The sequence below is a fragment of the Haemorhous mexicanus genome, chromosome 19 (genome assembly GCF_027477595.1).
Source record: "Haemorhous mexicanus isolate bHaeMex1 chromosome 19, bHaeMex1.pri, whole genome shotgun sequence".
Lineage (NCBI taxonomy): Eukaryota > Metazoa > Chordata > Aves > Passeriformes > Fringillidae > Haemorhous > Haemorhous mexicanus.
The window spans coordinates 8,641,740-8,668,986 of record NC_082359.1 but is presented as its reverse complement, the minus strand read 5'-3'; the positions used below and the strand labels follow the sequence as shown (position 1 = coordinate 8,668,986).

The window sequence follows — 27,247 nt, the reverse complement described above, 5'->3', positions numbered from 1 at the left end:
CTTCAATGTTTATTTTCACACCACGGTCCCTGGGAAGCCTGTATCTCAGGAGAGGCCACTCCAGAGCTTCTATATTTGCAGATTTTGATCACTAATACATTCTTTTAAAAAACTTGTGAAAATATTTTGAGATATTCTTGCTGTATCTGTGGGTGGAGGGTGGCAGGTGATGGTTTGCAGGGGTCATTTGGTAAGGTCTGTTGTTAAGTACTGGACCATGGTTCACCCAAACACGAGGTTTGGGATTAGAATTCTGGTTTGGTTGGGTGATGATGCACAAGGGTTAGGCCTAAACTTGGATTCACACCCTGAAGGTACAGATCCCTGCTGGCCATGTGCCCTAACCTACTGTGAATTTAACCTGTCAGCCCTTCCCAGGTCCAGGATGAGCCTTAATGACTCTTGCAGACTTAAATCCTGGTCCTAATGTCTTTCCTCTTAGCTCCACCTTTAGACCTTGTCTTTGTGATAAAGCTCTGACCTTGGGTCTCCAGCTGCTGACCATAGCTCCCAGGCAGCCACAGCCCTGCCTGGTGCTTGCCTGGATCTGCCTGGCAGTTCTTGTTGAGGGAAGCCCTAAACCTCACCAGATGCCACTTTTGGACACAGTTAATAACCCAGATTCAGCACCCAGTGCTGGCCTGAGTTCACCATGAGAGACTCGGGGCTGAAAACAGCCCTGACCACAGAGTAAGCTGGGAATGCAAATGCTCTCCCTTGTTGCCTGTAGGAATCATTCAGAAATGGTGTGTGGGGAAAAGACATCATATGTGGGAATAAAATGACAAATTGGAGTTAATTGCTGTGAGACTCTGCCCTCTGGGCTCCTCAGAGAACTGGCACTGTAAGTTTTTCATCTGTGGTTATTTTTCTTTCCTCCTTGCCAGCTATGCGGACACTCAGTGAAGACACCATCAGGCTCTTCCTCCAGCAGATAGCAGGTGCCATGAAAATGCTGCACAGCAAGGGCATCATCCATCGGGACTTGAAGCCTCAGAATATTCTCCTTTCCTATGCTGGAGGCAGGAAATCAAATCCCAACAACATTCGCATAAAGATCGGTAAGGCACCGCTGCAAGATCACCCCCAAGTTTGGTGATGGACACATGGAAACCTCCATCTTACTCTGGAGAACTTTCTAGGAGGAGAAGAGCTTTTCTCCACTTTAAAAACACCCTAATGTTTCTCATTCTTAGCTCCTCTGGTAAATGTAGCCTTCAGCTGCCTGTGAGCAGTAGGAGCAAAAGCTTTCTGCTCTGCCAGGACACAGATTTAACACAAAGGAGTTGGGCAGGCCTCGCTCTGCTCTCAGTTGAATGGTGCCACCCTCAGTAAAAACAAACACCAGCCTGCCCTGATTGGCTTGTAGTCTCCAGGTTTACCAAGAAATAAGCAGAAGTTGTGACTTTTGGCTTCGGCTTTTACCAGTATTGAGGTTAACTGTTGTTGTCTGAAGACTTGACACTAGTTGCTCTCCTGGTTGGCCTCAGAGAGTGCAGTGGGTTGTCAGGCAGACCCAAAAGAGGGAGTTTTCTCAGTCTAAACCAGAGACAGGCTTCTCAGCTGCATCTTGAAGAAACTCCCATTCTGCACATCAGGCAAGGGGCACAGATGCACCAGTAGTTGGGATTAGTACTCCAGAAATCCAGTTACAGGGCACACACATTCCCTGCAGTCCCTCAAAAGTAAGATGACATCACCCTCACATGTGGGCTTTTGGTTACGTTACAACTCAGAGCTGAAGCTGACACCAGTTAGGTAAAACTGTTCCTCACCTTAACCCTGTGCTGTGGAGAAAGTGTTAGTGCTTTCCTTCAGCTGGGAAATGATTTCCAGTGGAAAAGTTTGAAATGTTGCTGTTTGTTCAACTGAAGCATTTTGATGTGGTTTTTTTGTTTTGGTTTGTTTTGGTGTTTTTGTTTTTTTTTTTTTGTTTTTTTTTTTGGTCAAGTGCAGAGTTAATATCTGTAAGGAAGGGATTGGGAGCTGCAAACAGGCAGGAGGGCTGTGGGCACAACTGCTCTGGGTGTGATGTAACCTGCAACCCTCCTTGTGCTCCCTGAGGAGTGCATGGTCCAGGGAGAACCTGGCTGTACCAGTTCAGTAGTGACAGATGACAGTGTAAACAGCTGTGGCTATGTCCTAGCTTGAAATATCTGGTAACCTTGAGAGAACATCTCAGTGTCATATGATCAGATGCTAAGTAACCTGCAGAGGCAATTCCCCTTAGTATTCCTTGTTCCTGACTCTTCTGCTTGCTGAGTGAACTGTGGCTCAGTTATCTGTCCTGGGGCTGGGGTTAGCACAGTTGGTACTTTTCTAAAGGAGCAGAACAAGGCTCATTTTGGTAGGGCTGGTCTAGAAATGTGGGTAGTGGTGAGTAGTGGTTCCTCCTGGATGTGTTTCACATTACAGCCTTTTCAATGGAGGACAACTTTCAGTTCCCCAAATGAAAGGCTGAGACAGCAGCAGATGAGCTGGCTGGTTTTGAGCTGGCACATTCTCACTGAAGTCAGGAGAGCATTCCCAGCTGACATTTCAGAGTGCAGGCAAATGGGTTCTGATCCCTGAAAGAGAGATGGGAGTTTGTTCATCTGGGTACTGTTGGGGCTTGCTCTGCCCTTTTATAGTGTCTGTACTGTGCATTGATAACTAGCACAAGGATGCTGCTGCTCAAGGAGAGCTGTCAAAGTCTTACCAAGATGGGATAGAGGCTGCAAAGATTGATGGGAAGTGAAGGTAAAGTAGGAAGAATGAGCTGGAGGAGGTGCAGGCTCTCCAGAGCTGGTGTCTGCTCCTGACCTCCCTTTTTCTCTTGCAGCTGACTTTGGGTTTGCCCGGTACCTGCAGAACAATATGATGGCAGCAACATTGTGTGGCTCACCCATGTACATGGTAAGTGTGACTTTTCTAGAGGATTTTCTGTGGCGTTCTTGCTTTGCTCTCCAAAAGCAAGACTTTGTTTTTATCTAGTCTTTTCCCCAGAGGTGAAATTTTGTTTACTTGTCAGAAACCAGCACAGTCCTGAAGTTCTGGCTGCTGGTAATGTCAGACAGCAGGTGCCTGTGCTGTCATGTAACTTCCAGGTGAGATGTGGATAAGCCATGCTTTCAGGATGACTGCTTAGACTGTGAAACTGATGTGTGTAAGAAACCAAACTGATCCCTTTTACCCTGTTTGTACTTTCCACTCTGGGATCAGGTTGTGATGAGGTGATCTCTTATTTGTGCTCATGGCAGCAGTCAAGGTCTCGGTGTCACATCAAGTCAGTGAAAGGAAAGATGAGAAAACCAGACAGAAATAAAAATGTCAAAAGCAGACTTGTAATAGTTCCTGGGGACGTGGGTGTCTGAGCTCAAAGTAAAAAGATGATGTGAGTCAGTTTAGGTTGAAGTTTTTACAGGTGCCTGGTGTAAAAGGCACCTCATTTCAAACACTGTCTAATCCACCCTTAAGTTTTTTGTCTGTAGTCTTTGTTAGAGTTAGGCTGGACTGTGCTGCACTGCACAGGCCTAGTGCATCTGGTACTCTGTTCCACAGAGCTACCTCAAGCAAAACACACTTCCTCTCTCTCCCTTATTTGAAGCCTGATGTTCATTTGAGCTATGCTATATGTGAAGATGATGTAACTCTCCTCTCCTGTGAGAGTTTCCTGAGTTGTCTATTTTTAGTGATACTTTTTCTTTCGGAGTCTCTTGTGAAAGTAATTGAAAACACCCAGCTTATTTTCTGAAAGGGCTGGAGGAAACTAGTGATGAAGTTTTTCTATTTGTTTTTTATTTTTATTTTAAACAACACTGGATGTTACAAGAAATCTCAATGTTTCATATTGTTCTCTGTTTATTGATGGGTTTGAAGGAAGATGGGAAGAGAGGGTTCAGCTGGGATTTAGGGAGGATTTTGAAGTCTTTCCTTACTGCTATTGTAGGTCTTGTGCAGGAGCCCTGGGAGCATCTGCTGGCAAGGCAGGACTTTATTCCCTGCTCTAGCTCACAGCCTATTGCTGCTTTATTTCATTTTGCTCTTTTAAAAAGCCAGAAAGGTATTTTACCCCTACCAAAAGGAGCTTTCTGTCTGAACCCCATTATGATCCATGCCATGGCAAGACTTGAAACCTCCTTGTGCAGTTCTTGTCCTGCTGCTTTGGCTTTTTTTGATGTCATCCCTCCTTCCCTTGGGGACAGACCAAGCTCCTGTCCACAATTTACTTGTTGCCATTTTTTTTTTTCCATTACATGTGGCCTTTACTTCTAACAGAGCTAAAAAATTGATCCTGTTCCATGCTGGCAGCAGTGCAATGAAATCTGTAGTTATAAACACGAGGGATTACCCAGCCTGCCCTCCTGTCCCTCCTCTGCTGCTGCTCCTGAGGCTCTGCCTGCTGAGCCAGGGGCTCTGGGGGCTTGCACTGTCTCCAGCTTCTGGGAGGGAGCAGCTGAGGGCACAATGTGGGATTAGAAACCAGAGTCTGAGGCACAGCAGGGCTCGAGCTGTTGGACTGGAACACTGCCTTTGAACCCAAACTGTGACCTTGGCACCAGGCCCTGGAGCTGAATTAATGTGCTGCCATCTTGGGCTAAATGAGGGAGGTGCCCAAGTGGTGCAGCTCAGGATGGAGGCTGGAGTTTACCTGTGCAGTGGGAGCCTTTGCTGCTCTGCATCTTACTCCTTGCTTAGCTTGAGAAGATCTGTTTGTGATTTCAGTGGGGTTTCTTCTGGTGGATTCAGCAGAAAATGGTACACTGGGAGAAGGGGAAGTACTAAGTTTGCCCAAAATACTCAATATTAGGATGTATTTTTGTCTTCTGAATGAAAGTCTGTGCTTCCCTCACTTAAATAGGGAAGTGGCCCTTTCAATGTAGTGCTGCAGTCTTATTGGGAGTAAACTTTCATGGTTTTTGGAGAATCTAGCTCAAGAGGTTTTATAGCATAATAGTGACTTGTCTCTTGGAGTTGCTAAAAAAAAACAAACCAAAACACCAAAACCATTTTTTATAAAAGAAATCTTCCTTCTCTCCCCAAAAGGCACCAGAAGTCATTATGTCCCAACACTATGATGCCAAAGCTGACCTCTGGAGTATAGGAACCATCATTTATCAGTGTCTAACAGGAAAGGCTCCCTTTCAGGTGAGTTGCTTAGATTTGATGTTTATGACTGTCTTCTGCTTTTTAAATCTCTTATTTTTCCCTGCTAATCTGGTTACTCTAAGGCTTCTATCATCTCTCATATCAACCAACTCCCATAGACCCAGCCCCATGAAGGTCTGGCTTACACCTTGACAGTGTTGTGCTGTAAATGTTGTAATTCTGGTTGTGTTACTATAATGTGACTCTTCTCTGGGCTGTCTCTCATTAAAATGTATTTCCCAGTTATAGGAGCCTAAGAAGGGTCACTTATTGAGAAAATTACCATGAATCAGTTGAAGCAGTGGGGTTTTTTTAGGCCTACACTTAGAAAATCAGTTTCTATTTACAACTGTAGTCAGAGTATAATTATAATTTTGTTGGGTATAGAAGGACTATAAGAGAGATTGTAATTGCAAGTTAATGTTCAGGATGATTTGGTGGTAAGCAGTGTATTGCAGCTAAATCAACTTGGTTTTCAGAGCAGTTAAGTAGGATAATATCAAAAGGTTCTTATCTGTCATCTCACAGCAGTCTCTTCCAGCCTGAAATGTTTATGTTCATCAGATCCAAACCCCTCCAAATATAACACAGCCCTGTAAAGCTCCACCCTGTACTTAATGCCATAACTTCTGGATGAGCTGCAGCATATCCTTTCTGAGCTGCATTCTCTGATTGTTTTTGGTTTGGTTTTTTTTGGGGTTTTTTTTTTTTTTTTTTTTTTTTTTTTTTTTTGAATGGTGGAGAATTCACCACAGCCTTACTCCTGTTGCTTCAGAATTACTTCACATACTTTTCTTCATCCATAGCTGGAATTCACAGAGACTCAGTGTATTTTTTTTGTTACTCACACTGTGTGCTACTTTACTTCTTCCATCTCTGAATGAGATCAGCAGACTCTCCCTTGAAATTACTCTTTCAAAGTATTGTATTTGTCAGATTTTTTTTCCCCCTTGCTTTATGGTCCTCTCTTCTTATGGCCTGACATCCCTTTTATCCTGATTCCCTAACAAAACAAAATGGGAAAAATCCCCAACAAACCCAAAACATGAATAAAAAGGAAACAAAACCAAAGAGCACAAAAGAAAGTCAGAGGGAAATTTATGCTCAAGTAATAAGGCAAATTTTATGAAGTGAAGGACTTTATGAGCTTTAGCTCCACAGCTCTTTAGGATTTCACACAAGACCTGGAATGTTTATGCAGTTACATCATCAGGGAGGATAAAGTGAGTTCTGAATCTTTTGCAGGAAAGAGTGGGCAAATACAGGAGTAAACTAATGGTATGTTTTGGTTTTGTCCAAAGCCAAGAACACTTTTTTCCTTCAGGGTAATTTTTTCCCTGCTGCTATAAGAATCTTCCACTCCAATGCTTTATATTCTGTCCACCAGCTTCCTCTGTATTTAGAGCAAGACTTCATTTCCTTTGCATGTTACTTTTTTTATAAACCTCTGCAAAATGCACTGAAACTTCTGAATGGCTTCTGTTTACTGGCTGCATCCACTTGTCATCAGTGCTGGTATCTTTGTTTGAGAGGAGAAAAGGACTGTTAGGATGAAAGTAAATAAATATTTGTGTTAAGAAGAAAATGGAGGGAAGGAGAAAGCAAGCTTTGACTGCATGCATAGGAGAGCCTGGCACAGATTCTCCCTTTTAGTCTCTAAAGGCACCTTGATACCTACTCATTCAAATGATTTAATTACTGTTTAACGTGGTGACTTTATCATAGGGGTTCTTTGTCTCTGACTGAGGCATGGCAATGCCCTGCCTTGGAGTGGGCAGTGAAGGGACACTTCAGTCCCTGCCCAGCAGTTCCTGACCTGGTTTTGTGCTTGCATCACTTGATAACTCTCTCCCATAAACATCTGTTGGGCTGGGAATGAGAGTTATTGGTTTCTCTATTTCAGTTTTCCCCACACTCTTTCCTCTTTTGGAGGTTGTATTTGGAAACAAAATGCCAGGCCCTGTTGGTGACTGCAGTGGCAGCTGTGGATGTGTTTGATCAGGGAGAGAGAGGAGATCAGCCCAGATGGTTCTTTGTGCCCCATCTATTTGTTTTGGCCATACATGTCACAAATTGCCTTCCAGCTTGAGATGCAGGTGCAAGAAGCTTGTCTAGGGGAAGCTGGTTAAAGGTTAACTGGCTCTCTGTCTTTGTTGGCATCACTGTGTTGTAAGAATTTGCTGATGGGCACTGAGCAGGCATATGAAGCTGGTGTTTACAGGGCTTTTAGGAGAAGAGAGGGGGAGTGGGCAGAGGTGATTGGGACACCATGAGCAGGAATGAGCTTTTAGGAGAAGAGAAGGGTATGGGGCAGAGGTGATTGAGCACCATGAGCTTTTGGGAGGGATGTCTACCAATGGGTGGGAAGAAAACAGGCCGATTCCACATAGTGCCACCAGCAGACCCAGTTGCACAGGGAAGCCAGGAACTGGATTTCTGAGTGAACCTCTTCAGGCTAAATCCTCACTGTGCCTTCCCTCCCAGGCTGGCAAAGACAGCCCCTCTTCTCTGTCTAGCTGAGATTCCCATGGGAATCTGGAGCTCATGAAACATGCTGAGTTTGGGTGCTGTAGCTGCCACTGCCTGAGCCAAGGAGGCACCTTCAGGAGGATGCAAACAAAAAGGACTCCAGTGTTATCTGCAGTGAGGAGGAATGAGCTGCCTAAAAATAAAATAGGGCTTCGGGGAAATGGGTTAGATGGAAAAAAGATCAAATGTGTGGAAAGGCTGAGGCAGCTGTCAATCCTGAAAGTGCTTGTAAATCAAGACAGAGATGTGCATGTGCATGGATGTGATTTCTGGCTGTCTCAGAGTTAAAATTAACTATAGCTGGGTCACCCAAGGCAATTTCCCAGAGCCATTCCTGTCCCTTCCCTGCCTCACTGCACACAGAGAAGAAAGAAGCTGCTGATGCTCAGATGGGAACAGTTGGTAGGATGGCTGGTGAAGCTTTCTTAAGGAGCTTTTTGTATTAAACATGGCCATAAACAAAACAGTGAGACTGCCATAGGGATGAGATTAATGGGATTCATAATCCCTATAAACAGATTTGCTGAGCTCTATATTAATGTGGAATTGTTAATTTGCCTTGCCTAATAAGTGGTCTGCACTCACATCTCTGCATTTCTGAGGACAGAACTTGAACAGTGCATTTCCTGCTCCTGCTGACCAGACCTGGGAAGGGCCTTGGGAGTGTAGTGGTTTATTTTTGTGCTTACCTGAGTTGAAAAGTTTGGGACCCCATGCCCACTGTGAGGTGGTGCTGGCTGTGTAAACAAGTGACAGCCAGAAGTAAAGCTGGAGGCAAGAGAAGAAAGATTTACACAAGGTCTAAAAAATCCAAAACCAATCTAGTCCTTGTCAGATGGTGTTTTAAATATGATTAGTTAAATGACCTCAATCTCCTCTTTTTTTTTTTTTTTCCCCTATGTGGGAGGAATCACACTGGTATTTCTGGTGGCTTCTGTTGTGTGACCCCTTTTAAATCTGGGCAGCTCTTGGTAAGCAGACACCCCACTGAGCACGTGCAGGTTGTGTCAGAGCTGGCTCTGGCAGTGGCAGTGGGACATCAGATCCTGCTAAACACCCCTAAACCTGGTTGTCTGCTGTCTGAGCCCTTGCAGGAATCTGGAGCTTTCTATGGACTTGGTGCCCTGTGTCTGGGGAAGAGTGAGCCAAAGAGCAGGGAACTGACAAGAAAATTAATGCAAGTTTTTCTGCCTGGTCTGGCAGCTATGAAAGAGTTAACCTGCCTATGTTCTCATCCCAGCTAGCTGTTAGGTGAAAAATTAATTTCTAAGTCTGGTGTACCAAGTTCACTGCTTTAATTCTGAGTTAATTCTGTCTGCATAAGTACTGGGATTATGTATCACTTACAGCAACTGCTATGTTGTGAAATGGCCTTGAGGAACACCAGGAAAGGCTGGATTTTATGCCAAGAATTTGAAGCCCTGGTATATTTGTTAGGCAGCTTGCTCTTCTGTTCCCAGCTCTGTTCCTTTGGAGTGCCCTGTGTTCATGGGGACAGGAATTCCTGGAACTGATGGGTAATTCTGCTGAGACTGGGTGCAGTGAGTGACTTGTTGCTGTAGTCAATGGAGCACTGCCTTTTGGACCAGTGTTTGTGGGTCTTACCCTGCTCTGTTGGCAGTAGAGAGAAATCAATGTACTGCTAAAGAAAAAAATTCAGGGGGTGGGGGTTTGTTTGCTTTTTTCTGGCCATTGGGCTTTCAAGTCCTCTGAATGCCAGCCACTTAGTTGTGGGAGTCTTAAAATATCAGCATTTTCAGTAGGTTTTCAAGTTTTTCCCCAGAGCTGCTGAGCTAGAAACAACATTACTCACTTATTTTTTCTTTCTAACATAACCAAATCCCCTTTCTTCACCTCTAAATCCCCAAGGAGAGGATTCAAAGAGCAGGGCAATACCATACACCTGCTATGGAGTGTTGAATAGACAGGGCTCTTCAGGGAAGGTGTGAAAGTCTCTGGCCCTCTTCTGTCTGAATGTTGGGCTTCTGCATCCAGCCATGGCCCAAGCATGACAAATCCACTGCTGAGTGCTTTTGGAAGCACCACCCTGCCTGATTTTCACATGCAATTCACTGCCAGGCAGCCAGCACTGAAGGGGATTTGGCAGGGTTCTGCTGAATGCCTTTGTTGGCTCAACATATTTCCACTGCTGCTCAGGACCAAGTAACAGAGTGGCAGGATTGAATTTGCCCAATTGCCTCTATATATAGAAAGGGGAGACAAAACCAAAATGCAGCTGCTCCTGGTGACATGAGAGGGGACTGAGGGTGTGAACTGACCTGCTGGGGTGCCCTCCTGGCCCTAGGGAAAGCTGAGCTGTTCTGCATCCCTGGTTCTGGTAGATGGGTGCTGTCCCACAGGTAGAAGTTGGCTCTGTGTACCTTGAATGGTGTGGTTGTTTCGTGCCTCTGGTGTTTTTCTTGGGCAGGGTGTATCTGCCTGGAAGGCAGATTTCAGTTTAAGTTCTTTGCTTCCTAGATGAGGGAATTCAAGTGGCATTTTTACTGTATTACAAACTTGAGTTGTTTTTTTTTTTTCCATGATTCTTAGAGAAGCAGTATTTATTGAAAGGAGAGGTGAGCAAAGTGGCTGAGGGTCCTCTTGCTTTATGAATTGTTTGACAGCAAGAGAGCAGTGGACAGGTTACTGGGAGCAGAACTGTGTGACTCAGTCAATTAATCATGAAGTTACATGAAGCTGCAGGTGGTTTTACCAAATTAATGGTGATCCATGGCTGTCTGTGCTGGGCACTCACTAGAATGACTCTCTTCCCCTGGTATCTGCACTGGGACCAGCCTTGAATCACAGGCTCAGGGACAGCCCAAGGGAGGGAGTGTGGTCTGGGTAGGGAGGAGCCTGCCAGGGTCCCTGCAGAGCAAGTGGGGCTGGTACTGAGACAGCAGAATGTGGAGGAGCAGCATCCCTACAGGCACATCTCTTGAATTTGTACAGAGGAAGAAAACTTCATTGAGAACTTTGTTTCTGTCCAAGCCAGTGCTTAGAAGCCTTCCCTACTGAACTGGTCTTCATATATGTGCTGCTTTAAATATACTCCCTTTTTATTGCCAGGAAAATTTCTGACAAAGCAGTGTTTGAAGTAGATCAGAGCTTCATTGTATTTGGGAAACAATTGAGCTGTTGCAAGAGGAAATGACCAGAGCAAACAGCCAAGGCTTGTATCTCTCTGAAGTGAATGAGCCCTTCCCTCCCTGGGCTGGAGTTCTGCCCCTCCTTTTACTTTGTCAGGAATATTTGTCATCACTCTGGGCAGTGTGGCCAGGATATTTGGTGCAGTGTGTATGCTTGCCTCCCTAAAGTTTGCCAAATATTAATCTAATTACATTCCAAGATCTGCCAGGGGAAGGTGTAAAATGGAGTTTTCCTGAATCAAATTGAGTGGCAGCAGTTGGAAATTATGATGCAGTTTGGCATCTGTGTAACAAGGTGCTCTGCTTTAATTTTGATGTTCTTTTGGTGTAGCTTCTGTTGGTAAGGCTGGGTAAAAAACACTGCCCTGATGCATACTACACAAGTGTGTTGATACTATCAGCTTTTGAGAGTACCTTTGGTTTCTTTTGAGGTTTTTTACTGAGCTCTCAGTTATCCTTAGTTTTCATCTTCAGCCAGAGGGAGTAGGTGATGTTGAAACAGCATCTTATGTGGCTGCTTTTCCAGCCATACAGTGTTAGTGGTATTTTGATGGCCATCTGCAGATTGGCCTGTCTGATTTGCCATTTTAAGCATCTTAATTGACCTTAAATACTTCTAATTTAGAAAGAAGTAGGTGGAAGGCTCAAGAGGTTTTTGAGCCTGCCCTGAACATCAGGAGAAGCTGCCTGTTGCCTCCTCATTCACACTTTCCTACACACTCTGCTGCACTAATGATTGATTGCAGATGAATCCCTGTGATCTTCCTGCCCTGTTTGTGTGCCTTCATGTCTCTGTTGTGCCAGCCAGCCTGCTCTGCCTTTAATAAAGCAACTTTGCCTAAGCAGAAAAGCTTGAGACACTAGGGTTAATTTACTGGCCTGTATTATTCATTGCATGAAAACAAGTGGAGAATTTATATTAGGGGATTTTTATGTGTCTGTGCTTGTCTACTGGTGATTTTATTTTTAACCTCAGCTGTAAACCTCTTGTGCCTAGCCCCCACCTTTTTTTTTTTTTTTTTTTTTTAATCCCATCTCTCAGAATTTGGAATCTTGTCATCAACATCCCCCACAGTTGTGTTTATTACTGCACAAGTAAAGTAGTGCTGTGGCTTCAGACCTTCTGGCTTCCTGGAACTAAAGTAGAAAATCCTAATTCAGTTGCTGTTTCTCCATGTTCCTAGCCTCTTCACAGATCCCTTGCCCATCAACAGACTCCCTGTCCCTTTTCTAATGCCCTGCAGCATTAATCCATGTTCTCAGCAGGAGCTGCCATTCATCATTTGGGACTCCTCATTTATTTTGTCTCCTGGGTGAGGCTATTAGGCCAGCTCAAACCTGAGCATCAGAGCCCACTGCAGTGAAGCTCAGCCTGTGGAAGGGCAGAGCAGGACAGAACCAGGTCAGGGACAAAAGGGCAGCAGGTTGGAATATTGTATTTTCACTGCAGCACAGGGCTGCCTTTTCAGGCTAAAGCAAGCAGCATTGTCTGTGCTGGTCCAGCAATTAAAAAGTGCCTCTGCTCTTCAGAGCTACAATGAAATAAAGATGCTAATCCCTTTCCTTCATTGTCAACTGCTTCATGTGCTGGTTTCTTTCTCCCCCACAGGCCAGCAGCCCACAGGATCTCCGCCTCTTCTATGAGAAAAACAAGATGCTGATGCCCAAGTAAGAATTTTTCCAGTGTCAGTGTTTGTATTCACTTGTTTACTCTGTGTTTACACCTGTCCTTGCATGCTCCTGGCTTGTCACTTGGGGAGGTGACTGAAATATTTGGCCCCCTGCCTTTCCCCATTCCTGAAGCCAGCAGTGATGTGGCCCAGGGAAAGTCGGACGGCAGCAGATAGCCAGGGCTGGGGTGTCCTGTCTCTCTGCAGACACTGTTCTCCTACTTTGCAAAAATTCAGGGCTGTGGGTGATTCCAAGAGCCAGCTAGAGGTCCTGTTCCACACGTGGCTCCCCTGAGGCTGAGAGCCTTGGGAGGAGCTCAAGGCAGCTCTGGGATGGTGTGAGCAGCCAGGCTGCAGCTCTGCTGTAACCTGCCACACCTGACTGAGGATCACATTCCCATTTCTCACGTGTCAGGGCAGCAACTGCTTGTGTCCATCCTGCTCTTGGGGGAAACACTATAACCTCCCTGGAAATGGACACTGCTGCAGTTTCCAGGGGGAAGAGAGCTGCTCTCATCCCAGCAGGGTGTATGTTACCTCTCTGCTCGGTGCTGTGATTTGTCAGGGTATTTTGGTTTTGTTGCTGTGGTCTTTCCTTTTCATTTCTGAGCTCTGGAAGGAGAAGCTCATGCTGGCTCTGAAAACCTCAGCCTGGTACAGAGACAGGACTGAAGTTCCAAATGGTATATCTAAAATCTGGATGGCCTTTTTAAAGCAGAAAGTTATCTTCCAGTTGGCAGAGCTGCTAATGCAACCGTATATGCAGGAAGGTCATTGGGTTGCTGTATATGGATTTTTCTTTTCCCTTATCAGTTCAGACAGCTCCAAGAGATAACTGGAGGGAACTGTCAAGAAGCTGGAGCTCTTATCAATGACTTGTGATATGCAGTTAATTTCCCTTTAATTACTTCCTTTTTTGATTTGGGGAGAAGGCACAAATTTCTATCAGGATTACCTCTGGAGCACCTGGATTGAACCAGAGGGTGTGATAGAGTAAAACACCTGAAAACAAACAATTTAAAGCAAAAATGTGACTGCATAGTTGGAGCCAGTCTGTGTGAGCAGAAAGTAGAGCTTCTGTTTTTCCTACACAGCCCAAACATGGCTGCTCACCTTTGAGGTAGCCTCTCTTACTAAATGAGGGATTAATCCATAAAACTATGAAGTTTTCTTGTGTTGATCCCACTGCCCTGCTGTTGTTTGGCTCGTGGTGCAGGGAAGGGGAAAACTGAACTCAGCTGTAAGAGGAGAGCATGTCTGTTCTTGTTGGGATTAGTCCTTTGGGTCCTTCACAGTCTGCATTTGCCATTTTCACTTATCTGCACTTTTGAACTACCAAATTCTTCCAAAATTCAGATCCAGGGTGATTGTTTTTCTCACTGTGGAAGTCAGATCTGAACTGGCCTTTGTGTAAATGACAATTCCCTCTTTCCAAAGTCAGTTTGTCTCTTTAGCATGGGCTGCAATCTGTGCTATTCCTGAGTAAACATGAATAAACTCCTTGAGTGCCCTGCCAGCACAGGGTGAAACACAAAACTACTCCAGAGACCTCCTTCTCAGACTGCAGCAGTGCCAGGATTTGGTTTCATTTTCCTTGGGGCTATGCAGGCTGGCACACACTTCCTTGCCATGGCCAGGGAAGGTGTTTTGGCTTGGGAATGGAGTGGGGAAGCAGTCCCTGGCTGCACTGCTGCTGATGACAGGGGAGGAGATGCTGTTCTGACCATTCTGGGGAGCCCATGGAGCAGAAGCCCAAAGGCCTCACAATTTTAATAGTGCTGATCTAAAGAATTAACATTCATTGTGCTTTGCATGGCAAAGTACATCCAGGTCGTGGGGGCAAGGAGGCAGATTTGTTGCTCATGTTTAAAGAAGATAGTCCTAGAAAATAATACTGAAGGGTAGCAAAGCTTGATGCTTTGGACATGGGAGGTAAGAGGAGACAAAGAGGCTGTTAATCTGCACCCTCTTCATCTGTGTTGTGCCATCTGAAGTCCATGAGTTGATGTACCTGTTTCTTGGCTTTAAAACCAAGGTTAAAGTCATAGCTGGGAAATGGACTCATTTGGAATGAGAGCTTTATGTGTCACAAATAAATAAATGATGATGATAACACTGCAGGGCTGCAGGACTCCAGCACTAATGCATTTTTCAGGAGGCTGCTTGCTGTGGTATCTTTGGGTTATTCCATTACACAATGTGCTTCCAAGGGACACCTCTTTTGATGGGAGGCTCAACCTGAGGCTCAGTCCAACTGCATCCCTTCCAGAGTCCTGGTGGTCTCCTCCTGTGTCAGCCTGAGAAGGTGCACAAAGCCATTCTAGCATCAGGGATGGGAAAGCAACTCCTCCAGTACAAACAAGGATGAGGGATGCTTGCCATCATTCTCTGATCTTGGGTTCAAATTCCTGCCCCAGCAAGGCCTAGGGCTTCACAGAGGAATAACTGGGGGGTACTGAAATGTGTAAACACATGCCTTCTCCTGTTTCTGTGAACTGCTAGCTAGCCCCTTTTTCCCCCTCACTATGTTTGAGCTTCTGCTTTACCCCTGTCTGTGCTAGGGTGTGTTGGTGGAGATGATAAAGGAAGGGTTTTTCTCCCAGCATTGGCCAGGCTTGGCCTCAGGGCAGTGACTGATGCCAGAGCCATGTGCAGAGCCACTGAGAGCTAAAATTACTGTGCTGGGCACACATGTCATTACCTCAGCTGACCCAGCATGGGGAGAGGGGAAAGCCTGGCAGAGCGTGGGGCCATGCTGGGAACAGCCATGATAAAGAGAGTTAATACTGAGAGGAGCTGCAACCACCCACGCCTCACTAGGAGAGCTCTGCCCCAGCCCAAAGCCCCCAGCAGCACTTCTGGGGATGGAGGGAAGTCAGCAGAGCTGAATCCACTTATGCAAGAGCTGAACTCTGCTTTCCTTCCTTAATCCATTCATTTATTCCCTGCATTTTTCAATCTGCAGGGGTTATGAAGAGCTGCCCTTGCCTCTCCCCCATCTGCTTGTGGGGTGAGGGAGAGCACAGTGCTTTACCAGCTCTTTTGTGTTTCAAAGGCTGTTGAAAAGGATATTTTTCTTCCTAACTATGCTGAAAAGTGATGTAATAACTGCACAAATTTTAGCTTGCTGAGGTGGCAGTTGCTCACATCTTAGTGGCCTTTGATTAATCTCTGCTGTATATCCAGGAAACAGATAGACAAAGGTTACTTGCTAGTCTTACATAAGCTATGCTGAAAAATAAATGCCTTAATAAAATGGTACTAATTGGTGATACATTTCACCACCAATGTCTTAATTGGAAGCTTCCCCTTGGAAACTGCTTTGTTCTAGTGATCTTATTCCCTTTAGAGCAAGTAGGAGTGATTTTATTTATTATGTGTGAAATACTGCAAGTGGAATGGGCTTAGCTGAGCCCCAGAGGGATGACAGTGTTAAGGGAAGGATCTGTAGGTGCTCATGGGAGAGGCCACTGAAGCAATATGAGCTGTAGCTTGACCAATGGCAGTAGGGAGTGAAAGCCAGAGACTCAAAATAAAGACATTTGTGATCAGCCTCCCTCCAGTGAGCTCCTGGTGTTCCTGGCCCAGCAGGCATGGACTGAGTTCTGCCAGTTGCCTTCCTGAATATGGAAAAGCAGTTTAAGTAGACTGTCAGTCTCTTATTTTGCTTTTGTTCTCAATCCTAGCATCCCCAGGGAGACATCAAGCCACCTGAGGCAGCTCCTGCTGGGCCTCCTGCAGCGTAACCATAAGGACCGCATGGACTTTGGTAAGTTCTCCTTCCACTTGGACTTCTGCTGCTCTCTCTGTGTCTTTTGGCTCTGCACAAGCCTCTCTACTTTTGGCTGGTGCTAGGGGAAGCATCCAAACACCTGGATTTCACCTGTGCCTGGAGGGTTGCATAATCTTGGGGGTTTGAGTTTATGTGCTGGAAAGGTCACTGCTGATTCCTGTAGAGTTTTGTAAACCAAGGAGGCTTGGCCCACTTTCAGCATGTGTTTGTTCCTCCATCCCCTGTCCTGGCTTCTGCTTTTATCATCTCTGAGCTGTGGTTAAGTGTGCTACTGGGTAAAATGTGTCTTGTGTATCTGTGCTTTTCTGTCACAGTTTCTTCCCAGAGCTGCAAGCTTCACTCATTTACTGAGCAATCCAGTCACTGCCCTCTGCTTCTCAGGGTTTGCTGTCATAATCTGAGCCAGGAGATGCAGCTGCTTGCAGACCCTTCCCTCCTTCTCCAGTTTCTGTGGAGGGAAGCCTTGGTCCTTCTCAGGGCTCAAGCTCTCCAAGCCTTTATCTCAGTCTCCTGACTTGGCTGACATGAGGATTTCCCCTTTTGTCTTAATTCCTTCCAAACTGAGATCATTCATTGTGAGTCCAGTGGTTCTGACTTGGCAGCATCTTCCAGATGTGTTTTAGCTGAGCTTAAAGGTCTAAAGAACCTCCTAGGAAAGCCATGCCCTAGAGGAAAGCAGACAGAGGTGGAGCCTTTCCTTGAATCACTGAAAGCACCAGGTCATCTAAAGGCAAACACATCCTGTGTGTGTTCAGGATGCTGCTTTTTAGTCAGACTTGGGTAAAATAGTTTGATATTTCTGGGATTTGAGGGTTGGTTTTCTGTTGGGTTTTTGTTTGCTTATCTGCTCAGGAAGGTTGTTTCCTCCTGGGCAGCACATGCTTAGGTGATGAAGAGGAATTGTTTTGCACCCTCTGTTATTCTTTTGGATTAGAAATGCCAGGAAAGCCTTTCTGGGGATGGTCAGCTGGATAAGCAACTGTGGGTTACCTGAGGTTGATCATAGTTATCCAGTGATGAATGCCAAGGACTGGTTACTGGAGTGTAGAAGTGAGAGAATGAGCTTTTGAAAAGTGAGTTGTTGAAGCTCTTGACAGACTGGCTTGGACAGAATCACCTGGCAGGGTTATTCCCTGCAGATCTTTTATCTGGGCTGTGCATCTCTACCTCTTCTCTCATGCTGCAGTGCATTTCAGAAGAAGTTGTCTTTGAGGTTCTTGATTCCCTGCTTCCAGAAATTGTCTGGCAAACCTTTTTAGCTCTTATAAGCTGGTTTTGTACCTCTTGGGAGTAGAGTGCATGAGTCCATGTCTAACACTTGGAAATTTGAGATAGTAGCTTTTGATATCACTCTGGGCAATGGTTACAGCACATCTTGCAGTATTGAGATTTTTCCTGTCCTTAATCACATTTTTATCAATAAATTTGCATGTCCCCAGAGGAGAGGGTTTCCTGCTGTTCCTTGTTCCCTGAGACCCTCTGCCTGGAGATGTCACAGTGACCTCCACAAAGCTCAGCTGAGGCACACAACAGCAACTCATCAGCTTGAAACTTCTTATACTTGCTGTGTGTCCCAGCTGCTGTTCTGCCAGGAACTGATGCTCTCTGCAATCTCAAGATTATCTAAAGGAAAACCAGGAGGGTTTCAAGTTGCAAGTTTCCTGCTGATGATTACAAGCTGGGTTGTTTGAATTTTGCTTTGCAAGCACAGCTAATAAGCAGTTTGGAGCGAGGAGTGGGGGAAAAGTGAAAGAAATCATCATTTTCACCCCCTCAGTTGAGTCAGCTTGGCTGAGGGATGGTACCCTCCTCTCCTGCAGCAGGCTGAAAAAGAAGCAGGAAACCCCAGCAGCTGAGCAGCTCCCACAGGATGGGGATGTTCTCCATCCACAGCAGATCTAATCTGTGAGATGCCAGCTTTCCCTGCCAAAGATTTCCATTCCTTGTCTTAGGCTAAGCTCCAGACCACTGCACTCTGGCTGCAGGACCCTGGCACAGCAGTGGGAAGGAGAGGCTGGGGGGACAGGGATTGTTTAAGGTTAAAAAGCAGACAAACAAAAAACCCAGTGGCTGCGTTCTGGAAAGCTCAGTCCCCAAATAGGAGCTGTTTACAGAAGAAGTTTGTAAACCTTGGGTGTTGCAACAGGAAATCCATTCTGGGAAAGAAGCTGAAGCTCAGTAATCAGTGTTGATCCATGGCTGACACTCCCAAAAGACTGAGCTGCTGATTGGGATAGGAGAGGGCTCTGGCTCAGAGCTGCAGTGAATCAGAGATGAAGGAACTGGGAGAAGTGGCTACTTGTAAGGACAGGCAAACATGCAGAGAGTGTTCAGCAAGCCAGGACAGAAGCTTTTCTTGGCCTGGATCTGTAGAATGAATTCCCATAATGGGGGGAGAAAGCAGCAGTTGTGTTTGATGTGAAAGGGAGAGAGTTCTGGGCTGTGGTTCAGGGGGGGAGCCATTAAAAAATGCATTTCTGCCCTCAGTGCATGATGGTTTTGAGTCTCTGTCATGGAAGATCATTCAGTGTGATCTTTTTGTCCATCATTCCTATTCCATGGAGTGAATGGCAGTGCAGTGTGATATAAATACAGCTCCCCTGGATCCCTACATTTAGGGTGATTCACCATCCTGATCAGCAAGGGATCCAATTAATTTCCCCTCCTTATTTCATGAGCAGTTCCTGCATCCAGTCTCCAGCCTGTAGTCTTGACCACTTCTACATGCAGCCATAGTCAGTCAGCTTCCATTGTTGCATGGAAAAATCACTGTATAACACTGTGACTTCCTGTGCTTTATCTGCTTTGTAAACTTCTTACAGGCATTTTCTTTCACTGAGTCATTGTTCTTGATTTTTTTCAGATGAATTTTTCCATCACCCATTCTTGGATGCAAGTGCCTCTATGAAAAAATGTAAGTATTGCATTTTTGATTACAACTGTTTTTGAACCATGGCCTGACTTCCTTTGCTGTTAGTTCAAAAGGAAAGAAAAATACTGCTTTATGTTTCCTTAGTTATTTAGGCAGGGATTCAGTGTTTATTATTGTGTCACATCCAGATTTTGCCATCAAAATGTATTTAATTTTACTGAGTTATCTTCAAAGGGATGATTGGAGGATATTTAGAAACCTAAAGTGGAAGCAAATGTAGTTTTGAAATGTATTCAGCTGCTTTGTGTGAAGTGCTTGTAGGTACACAGAATTATGGATCATGGTCTTGCTTTTCTCACCTGTAGCACCATTCAGGCTGGTGAATGGTGGGAACAGGCACTCTTGGCCCTGCTTGCCAGGTTGGCTGTGCAAAAGCCAAATTCTGTGGCCACCAAATCTTGTTTCATCATTTACATGGAAGTTCTTGATACATCTTTAGAAAGATTACCTTTATTACTCTGTGGGAGCTGGCCAAAAGAAAGACAGATTGCCATTGCAAGTTCTCTCTTCCTCCTTTTGGTTCAAAACTTTGGAAAAGTTGCAGCCACACATATTATGGTTCAGAGGTTTGGTTTTGGTGGAAAACAATTCAGAATTGCTTCTAGTGCGTGGGGCATCATAGTCCTCTGGCCAGGAGACTTGGGTTAGTGGAATTGTGTATGGTTGTCTTCTCTGGAAGGATTCTCCTGGGCATTTAATCTCCTGAGTAAATATAGCACCAAGAATCTTCATCAGTGACTAATTTGGGGTGTTCAGTGCAAAGTCTTGGAGGAACCATGTCTAGCACAAGCCCAGTTTCCCTCTTGGATGTGTGCCATGGGTAGACACACCTTGTCTGATATCCACATCACTCCTTCTCCCTCTCTTGCTTTCCTGCTGCCAGAGCAGCACTTCTGAGTTGTCCCTGATGAGGTTTTACCTGTGCACTCAGGTGATCGTCCTGCGGGCAAGAAAAGACGCTTCTGGTTTAGGGGAGCTTTCAAAGCAGCCAGGGCCCTAAACCCCCCTGTGCCAGCAGGGTGTGGGGCCAGTCCTGGAAAACAGGGCAGAAAGGGACTCTGGCCCTACAGGGCTGCTCCTAAGCCAGCCCAGCTCCTGGCACCTGCTGTCCTGCAGCTGCGTGGGAAAAGCCCTTTGGAGTCTGATCCCCCTGTGGGCAGAAGATCTCCCCCTCAGGATGTTCTTGCATGCCCACCAGCTCATCTCCTGCCTCCAGCCATCCCACTGCTTCACTGGCCAGGGGAGCAGAAAACTCCAGAAAAACAGGAGAGGGTTCTCCTGACTTGGCCACGGTTTCCAACTTGTGCACACCTGCTGTGCAGGAACCAGAGGTGCCACTATGAGCAGGAGAATGTAGCTCAGCCTTTGCCACCAGCTGCACCAAGGTTAATGGTGTGGGGTCAAGGACCCAGAAAAAAAGCACCTTCACAGGCAGGTAATGCCTATGCAAACTCCAGACCTCTCTGTCACCCTGCTGATCCTCGCCTCCGGACATACGTCCACAGCCTGGAGTCCTCTCCAGGCAGGAGAGACTGCTACTGGTTTTGAAGACATGGGAGAAATATCAACCCATTGCTGGAGATGTTCAAGCTGTGGTGCAGAGAAATCTGCTAGTGGAGGAGAGAGTTCTGGTAGTCTGCTCTGAGGTCTCTGCTACTGCCAAATGCCAGTGATGGATCAGAGCCCCTCTGAGCTGTGCTGAAGAGCCTGGAGAAGAAAAGGCTGCCTGTGGTCATTTTTATTTCTGAAAGGAGGGAGAAGAGCCAGTGTATCAGCAAAGGTTGGGTTATGGTGATCCCCATAAGAAGAACTCAGCTGAGATTTATGGAATGCTGTCTGGCGTGGCAGTGGGCTTGACCCTTGCACAGCTGTAGCTGGAGTGTCTTGGCAGGGCTGCAGTTCTCAGGGGGTGGCTCCTCTCAGTCTGTGTGCAGAGCTAGGGTGAGTCCAAAACCTTGCTGTGCTTCTTCATCTCAACCTATGGCTCAGCATCACGAGTGTAGGAAATACCAAAGAGAAGAAGAGCTGCATCTGAACCATGATGGTCGTGCTCAGACTGAATTAGAGCCCTCATGCCTGCAGTGGAGAGCTGAGCAAGGAGCAGTGTGCTTTGTATTCTGGCTCTCCTTGAGAGCTGATCATTAGCTACCACTAAGTCATTCACATCTGAGGTTTTTTTAATATAATGGAACTCTGGAATTCTGGAAAACTGACGAGTCCTCAAATGTAGATCATTCTGCAGGTGGATAATTTTCAAGCTGCTAAGGCAGGGGGATCCCCCTTGTTGAAATACATTTGCATCTTTTTTGAGATGCTTCAGCAAAATCAACATTTCTTTCAGGAGTCTTTCAATAAGACATTTCTGACAAGCACCTCTTCTTCCCTGCTATTTTGAGGGATGGTGGTTTTCATGTCCCTCCTCTCATCTCCCTCCCTGGAGACTGGGTTCAAGGCCCTGGGGCTTTGTTAACTAAGATGCTGTACTTTATTTTTTTTTTGGTTTGTTCTTTTATAATTAATTTTATATTGTGGGTTTTGTACCTGTGACTAAGCATGTACTTTAGATGTGTAAAAATTTATTAATAAAAGTTTTAAAATGCTGTGTCTAGTCAGACTGTTGTCTGTCTGTAGCCAGGTCTGATCAGCATATGGTATGGGGCTGTGTGTTACAGTAATAACACATGGGAAGGCATAATTAGGTGCTTGTGCAAGTCTTCTCTCAGTAAACACATTGTAATTGGTACCCATGCAGAATATTTTGGAGGTTTTTCTGCTCCTGCCTTTAATGAATGAGAAGCTGCTGCCTGCTTGACTCTGAGTTAAGAGAGCTTGAAAGATGAGCGGTTATGGTTCAGAAGTGCACGGGTGCTTCACTCTCTGAAATACCTGTCAGGCTTAGCTTGACTTTTGCCATCTTCTTAATCTTATTGTACATAAAATACTCAGGTGAAAACCAGCAAAAATCCCCATGACTTTTGCATATAAAAGATTTTAATGCTGCAGACTTTTAAACTCTAAAAACACAGCTCATTTGGACAAGTCCTTTCAGAGCTGGCACTCAAACTTTATTGCCTTGTCAGAGATTGCAATTAAAGAACTTTTTGATGAGTGGTTTTAATTGAATCAGGATAATCAAGAAAGTGCATCTCTCCAGTGTATGTAGAACTCAGATTCCAAATAAAGCTTTTCTATAAAACTTGAGGGTTGGATATTTTTAGGACAACTGAGCCCCTGGTAGGGTGATGTGTCAGAAGTTATTTTTACAAATATAGGATCCAGTATCAGGATCCATACAGCTGGAGCACAAGCTTGCCTTTATGGCTCCCAGCTCTCCCATTTTGAAACCAGTTGGCATTGGTTACACAATGTGCAGGATGACTGTTTTGCTGCTGGAGCAAGTTGGAGAGGACAATTATGAAAACAGACTTATTTACATTACAATTACAATCCAGCAATTTCTGGATTTGGGTGGGAGCCTACAATTCATGCTAACATTCCCCGCATTCAGACTCAACTGAAAACATGATGAGCCAAGTGTTTGCACCCTTTTTAATTTTGAGCTGGGAGTGCCTGGGTGTGTGGAGGAGATGGAAGCAGGCGTCTTTCTTTCAAGCTGGCCTACATGGCTGACACCAGAAAATGCCCCAGCAGGGATGTGGAGGTCAGAGAGGGTTTGTCAGAGCCCAGCCTCATGGTTCTGCATGCATCAAAGTCTGTTTGGACTTGCAGGACCTTCTGAGTTGGAGCTCACAGCATTAGAGTGTGAATTTGGGGAGTTCAAAGGGATTTAAATAAGAACAGTGATTAATAGAGGCTGTATCTAAAGGAGTGCTTCGTGCAGCTGAGTTTGAGTTTCAGATAATGGCAAAGTCTGCCAGCTTGTCTTCCCTCCTGATTAATGAAAAGCTATCTGAAGCAAATAGTCAAAAATAGACATGTCTCAGTTCTAGCCAGGTTTAAATCAATAATCACAGAACCAAAATAGGCTGGAGGGGACCTTGTGAGAGAACTGGAATGACTCTAACAAAAAATGCTCATTCCAGGAAAAATGAATGGTGATGCAAGTCTTGCATCAGGCATGTGTGGATACAGTAGAGAATTCACTTATCTTTTCTTAAAAGCACCCTTCCATAACAGGAAGGGCTGTGTGTACACAGGTGATTTGTTCTGTAGCAGCTGGCAGGATAAATAGGGAGGGAGACCTTTATTCCCCTCCTTTCTAGTATTAAATCTATAGGGAAGGTCCTAGGGATTGCTCTGCAGGCTCTGTGGGAGGACTGTGGAGATCAAAAGCAGTGTGATAGAGGCAGGACAGAGCTCTTCATTTTACAGGCAAGTCCTCAGGGCTCTGTGGGTGTTCCCTGAGTGTGGGGAGGGAAGGCAGCTGTGCTGGCTGTGGACAGAGTGGCTCTCCATGCCAAGCTCCTGACCTCCCAGAACACCCATCCTTGGGGCACCTCCATCCCTGCTGCTGTACAGGAGCCAGGGCAGTGTGTTACAGCAGCACAGCCCACCAAGGGCACTAAGTCTGGTGCAGAATAGATGCAGAAGCTAAAAATTGTGTCCAGCCCCCCACCACCATCCTGCTGTGGGTTCCTACTTGTTAATGTTGGCAAAGGCTGGAGAAGATCACTGTGACCCTGCTTAAACTGTTAAAGTGCCCAGTTACTTACATTAAAAAATATATTTTAGGTCTACACTGCTTTGGCTTCTCTTTCCTGCTGTTGGATCTTGTTACATCTCTCTCAGACTGAGGAGTTCAGTGTCTCAGTGATTGCTCTCTTTGTGATAAAAGTCTCTGGTCCAGTCATCCTTTAACCTTCTTTGATAGGCTGCATGGAAAGATTTCCTAAAGCCTTTTATTAAAAGGCATATTTTCCCATTCTTTTATCATTAGAACACTGTTTCAACAGTTAATTGCAGAGAAATGGACTTTTATTTTTCTAGCCTGTTGAATAGAGCAAGTACTTTGTAGTATCTAATGGGATTAATGACAGAGGTAGTTTTACTTCAGACAGAAGCATTCCTCTTCTGGGTGTTATTAATCTCCCTTGTATTAGGTATGGAGTCATTAGCACAGGTGCTGTAAAGGTAGAAATTTGATAGAAGGTGCTAATTCTCTGCCAGCTTAATGGAAGAGCAGCAAAGTGTTCCTCTCCTCAATTAAACATTGTCTCTGATCTCTATCTTAAGTCATTCAAATACCAAAATGGTTCCAGTGTAAAATCTGACTTCAGGCTGCCTTGAAGTGGGGATTTTGGGCTCTTCTTTGCTGTTCAGTCTTGTGCATGTGAACTGGGGAATTTGAACCACTAACTACTTCAAAGTCCTTTGAAGAGCCATTGTTACCTCTGACTGTCTCCCTGCTTGGCTGAGCTGAGCTCTTCTGTTATTTACTGTACCTCACTTGCATAAGTTATTTGAGTTAAATATTCTTTTCTCCTCTGATGCCTTAATCATCTTTTCTGCCTGAAGGTCAGTGCTAACCAGGCCTTTCAATGCAAGCTTTGGGCCTTGTCAGGGTTACAAAGGCCAGTGCAACAAAGAAGTGAATAAAATTGGCAATTCCTGTACTGAGCAATAAAACATAAAAGGGAGGAATGCAGGGATGGCCTGTGCTGTGGAAACAATTTCTGTACAAAGATGCTGAATAACCAAAACTTGTTTAACTTGCAGAAGTGACCAAGTTGAGCTATAGGAAGCAATGCACTGTTTCCTGGAGGAAACCCCCTGGAAGGATTTTTGTTGGGTTTGGGTTTTTGCTAGGAGCACGTGGCCTGGGATGCCCGAGTGGCTGCTTGGACAGCAAACACACAGGCTTTGAGTAGGCATGTGTTTAACTTGGCACACAGCTCCCAATATTTGATGTATGTGTGCCAAGCCCTGAGGTCTCATGAGGAGGAATCTGTCAGGGTATGGTCTAGCTCCTGGCTTCTGCCCCAGACACGAGCAGCTCTGTTCACTTCTCTCTTTCTCTTTCCCTGCATTTGCAAAGATGCTTTGGAGGCTCTTTAGGGCAAAAATCATCTGCTGCTTGGGAAGGTCAGTGGTTGAGTGGGCATCTGATCTTGGTCAGGAGTTCTCAGCCGTGTGAGAGTGTGCACGGAGGAGTGGATGCATGTGAATCACATAACTGAGCAGAATGCTGATTTTCTTTTGTTCTCCTTTGATTGACCATATATGATACATGAGACACATGATGGTGCATGAGATAAATCTGATGGGAAAAGATGAAGAAGACTTTTTATTATTGCTTGATCTTGGTTTAACCACTTATTTTGGTTTTGTCTTTTGCTGGTTTTAGCTGCTTCCGTGCCAATGCCTTCTTACCCCAGTTCTGGCTCTGGTAGTTCCTCTAGCAGCTCATCCACTTCCCACCTGGCATCACCTCCTGTAAGTACAGCTCAGAGGCTGCACTGTTTGTGTAATGGCTTTCCTGCTGGTGTGTTTGAAATGAGGTCTGTGCTTCAGTTCTCTCCTGGTGCAAATCACTGAACACTGTAGTTCTGGCCAGGCTTGGTGCAGTGTTCTCTCCAGTTTAAGAGTTTTCATGAAGTTTTCATGAGTTGGCTTCCTCTCCCCAAGACATGTTTCAGTGTGCCATTGCCTGTTGGATGAGAAGCCATTATCAAAGAAGTTGGTATGAGCAGCACTAGCTTGTCTTGGCAGAGATGGAAAGCTCCTTGGAACCCAGAGGAGTTGCTAATTCAGGGTGTAGCTCTGCTTCCTTGGCTGCACGTTCTGTGTGTTCAAGCGAAGTCTCTGCAGCCTGACAGTGTATCCACCTCCTGACCAGCATGTCCAGGCACCACAGAGGGACATTCAGCAAAGCTGTTTGCTCAGACCAGGCCTGCCACAGTCCAGTGGTCTCGTGAAAGATGATCTGACCTGATGGGTTTTCTCTCTGGTTACCCAAAATGGTGAAAACTTTTCTGGAGGGAAGAATATTTAAGTGACCAGTGTAGTGACATTCCTCCAGCTCGCTGAACTGAAAGGTTGTTTTTGAAGGCTCTTGGTGAAAGCTGCCTTTGACTTTGAACTCAGGAATGCTGCTGGTGTGATTGGTAAGGGAAAGGAAAAGGATGGGACTTTTTCCTCCCTGGCACAACTGTTTTTTTGCTCTGTTCTGAGTTTCCCTGGGCCAAAGTATCTCAATTTGGTCTGGGAATGACTGAGGGGCACCAGCAGAAGTTGATGTAGGTACTCATGATGTGAGCTGCTCAGAGAAGACAGGTCTGCTCCCCTCTGAATGTTTCATGCCTGTGTCCCTGAGAGCTTCCTCCCTGCAGCCTGGAGTAGAGGGTGTTGGCTGAGGTCCTCCTGGCCATAAGACTCCAGGAATGAGCAGATGGTGTGAAAAGCAGGCTCACTCTCCTGAGCCTTCCTGGTCTGGGAAGCTTAGGGATGGTACAGAATCACTGCCAGACTGGGAGGGGGTCCCATGTTAGAGGTTTGGTGCACCTCTCCTGCTCTGCTTTGGAGGTTTTGCTGATGGAGTTGTGCTGGCTCAGTCTGGGAAAAACGCCATGTCTGCAGGGCAGAGTTTGCAGATTGGGTGGAAAAGAGACAACTTTGACAGCTGGAAAATTCCTTCTGCCTGTATATCCTGTGTGTGCAGAGAGAGGGAGTCCCCACTGCTGCAGCAGGAGTCTCTGCAGGGTGAGCAAGGTCTTAATGAGGCCCAAGTGAAAGCTGCTTCAAGTCTTTCTCAGCCTGGAAATGCATGAGGATAAAGATTGTGATCTGCTCTGTGGGCAGTTCAGCTGCCTTAAAGCTTTCTTAAACCATCCAGCCTCCTCCATCTGTCTGCAGTGGGAGGGGATTGTGGGGCTGTTCATCATTTAGCTGAAGGAAGCAGGAAAATGGGACTTTTTAGGGACTGTCCTGCCTCTGACAGCTGTGAGCTGTTTATCTGCTGAAAGTTTAATCTCTTTTGGGCCTTTCTTTAGCTCCTTAGCAGCAGTACAGCAAAACAGGGTGGTCTTGGAAGTTCAGGAACGCTTATCTCCATGTTACCACGTGCTGCAAAAGCACAAATAGAGACCAG

General features: G+C 45.5%; 1 protein-coding gene across 5 annotated transcripts in view; it reads left to right on the top strand.

The window, feature by feature from the left end:
* ULK1 (unc-51 like autophagy activating kinase 1) overlaps positions 1-27,247 on the top strand; it is a 77,724-nt gene that overhangs the window by 23,309 nt on the left and 27,168 nt on the right. For all 5 annotated transcript variants that reach the window (XM_059863808.1, XM_059863807.1, XM_059863806.1 and 2 more), the window contains exons 7-13: positions 888-1,061; positions 2,822-2,895; positions 5,026-5,127; positions 12,415-12,473; positions 16,162-16,244; positions 19,132-19,182; positions 25,505-25,593. In XM_059863808.1, the coding sequence (XP_059719791.1) occupies positions 888-1,061; positions 2,822-2,895; positions 5,026-5,127; positions 12,415-12,473; positions 16,162-16,244; positions 19,132-19,182; positions 25,505-25,593 (632 nt within the window). The remainder of the gene's footprint in view (positions 1-887; positions 1,062-2,821; positions 2,896-5,025; positions 5,128-12,414; positions 12,474-16,161; positions 16,245-19,131; positions 19,183-25,504; positions 25,594-27,247) is intronic.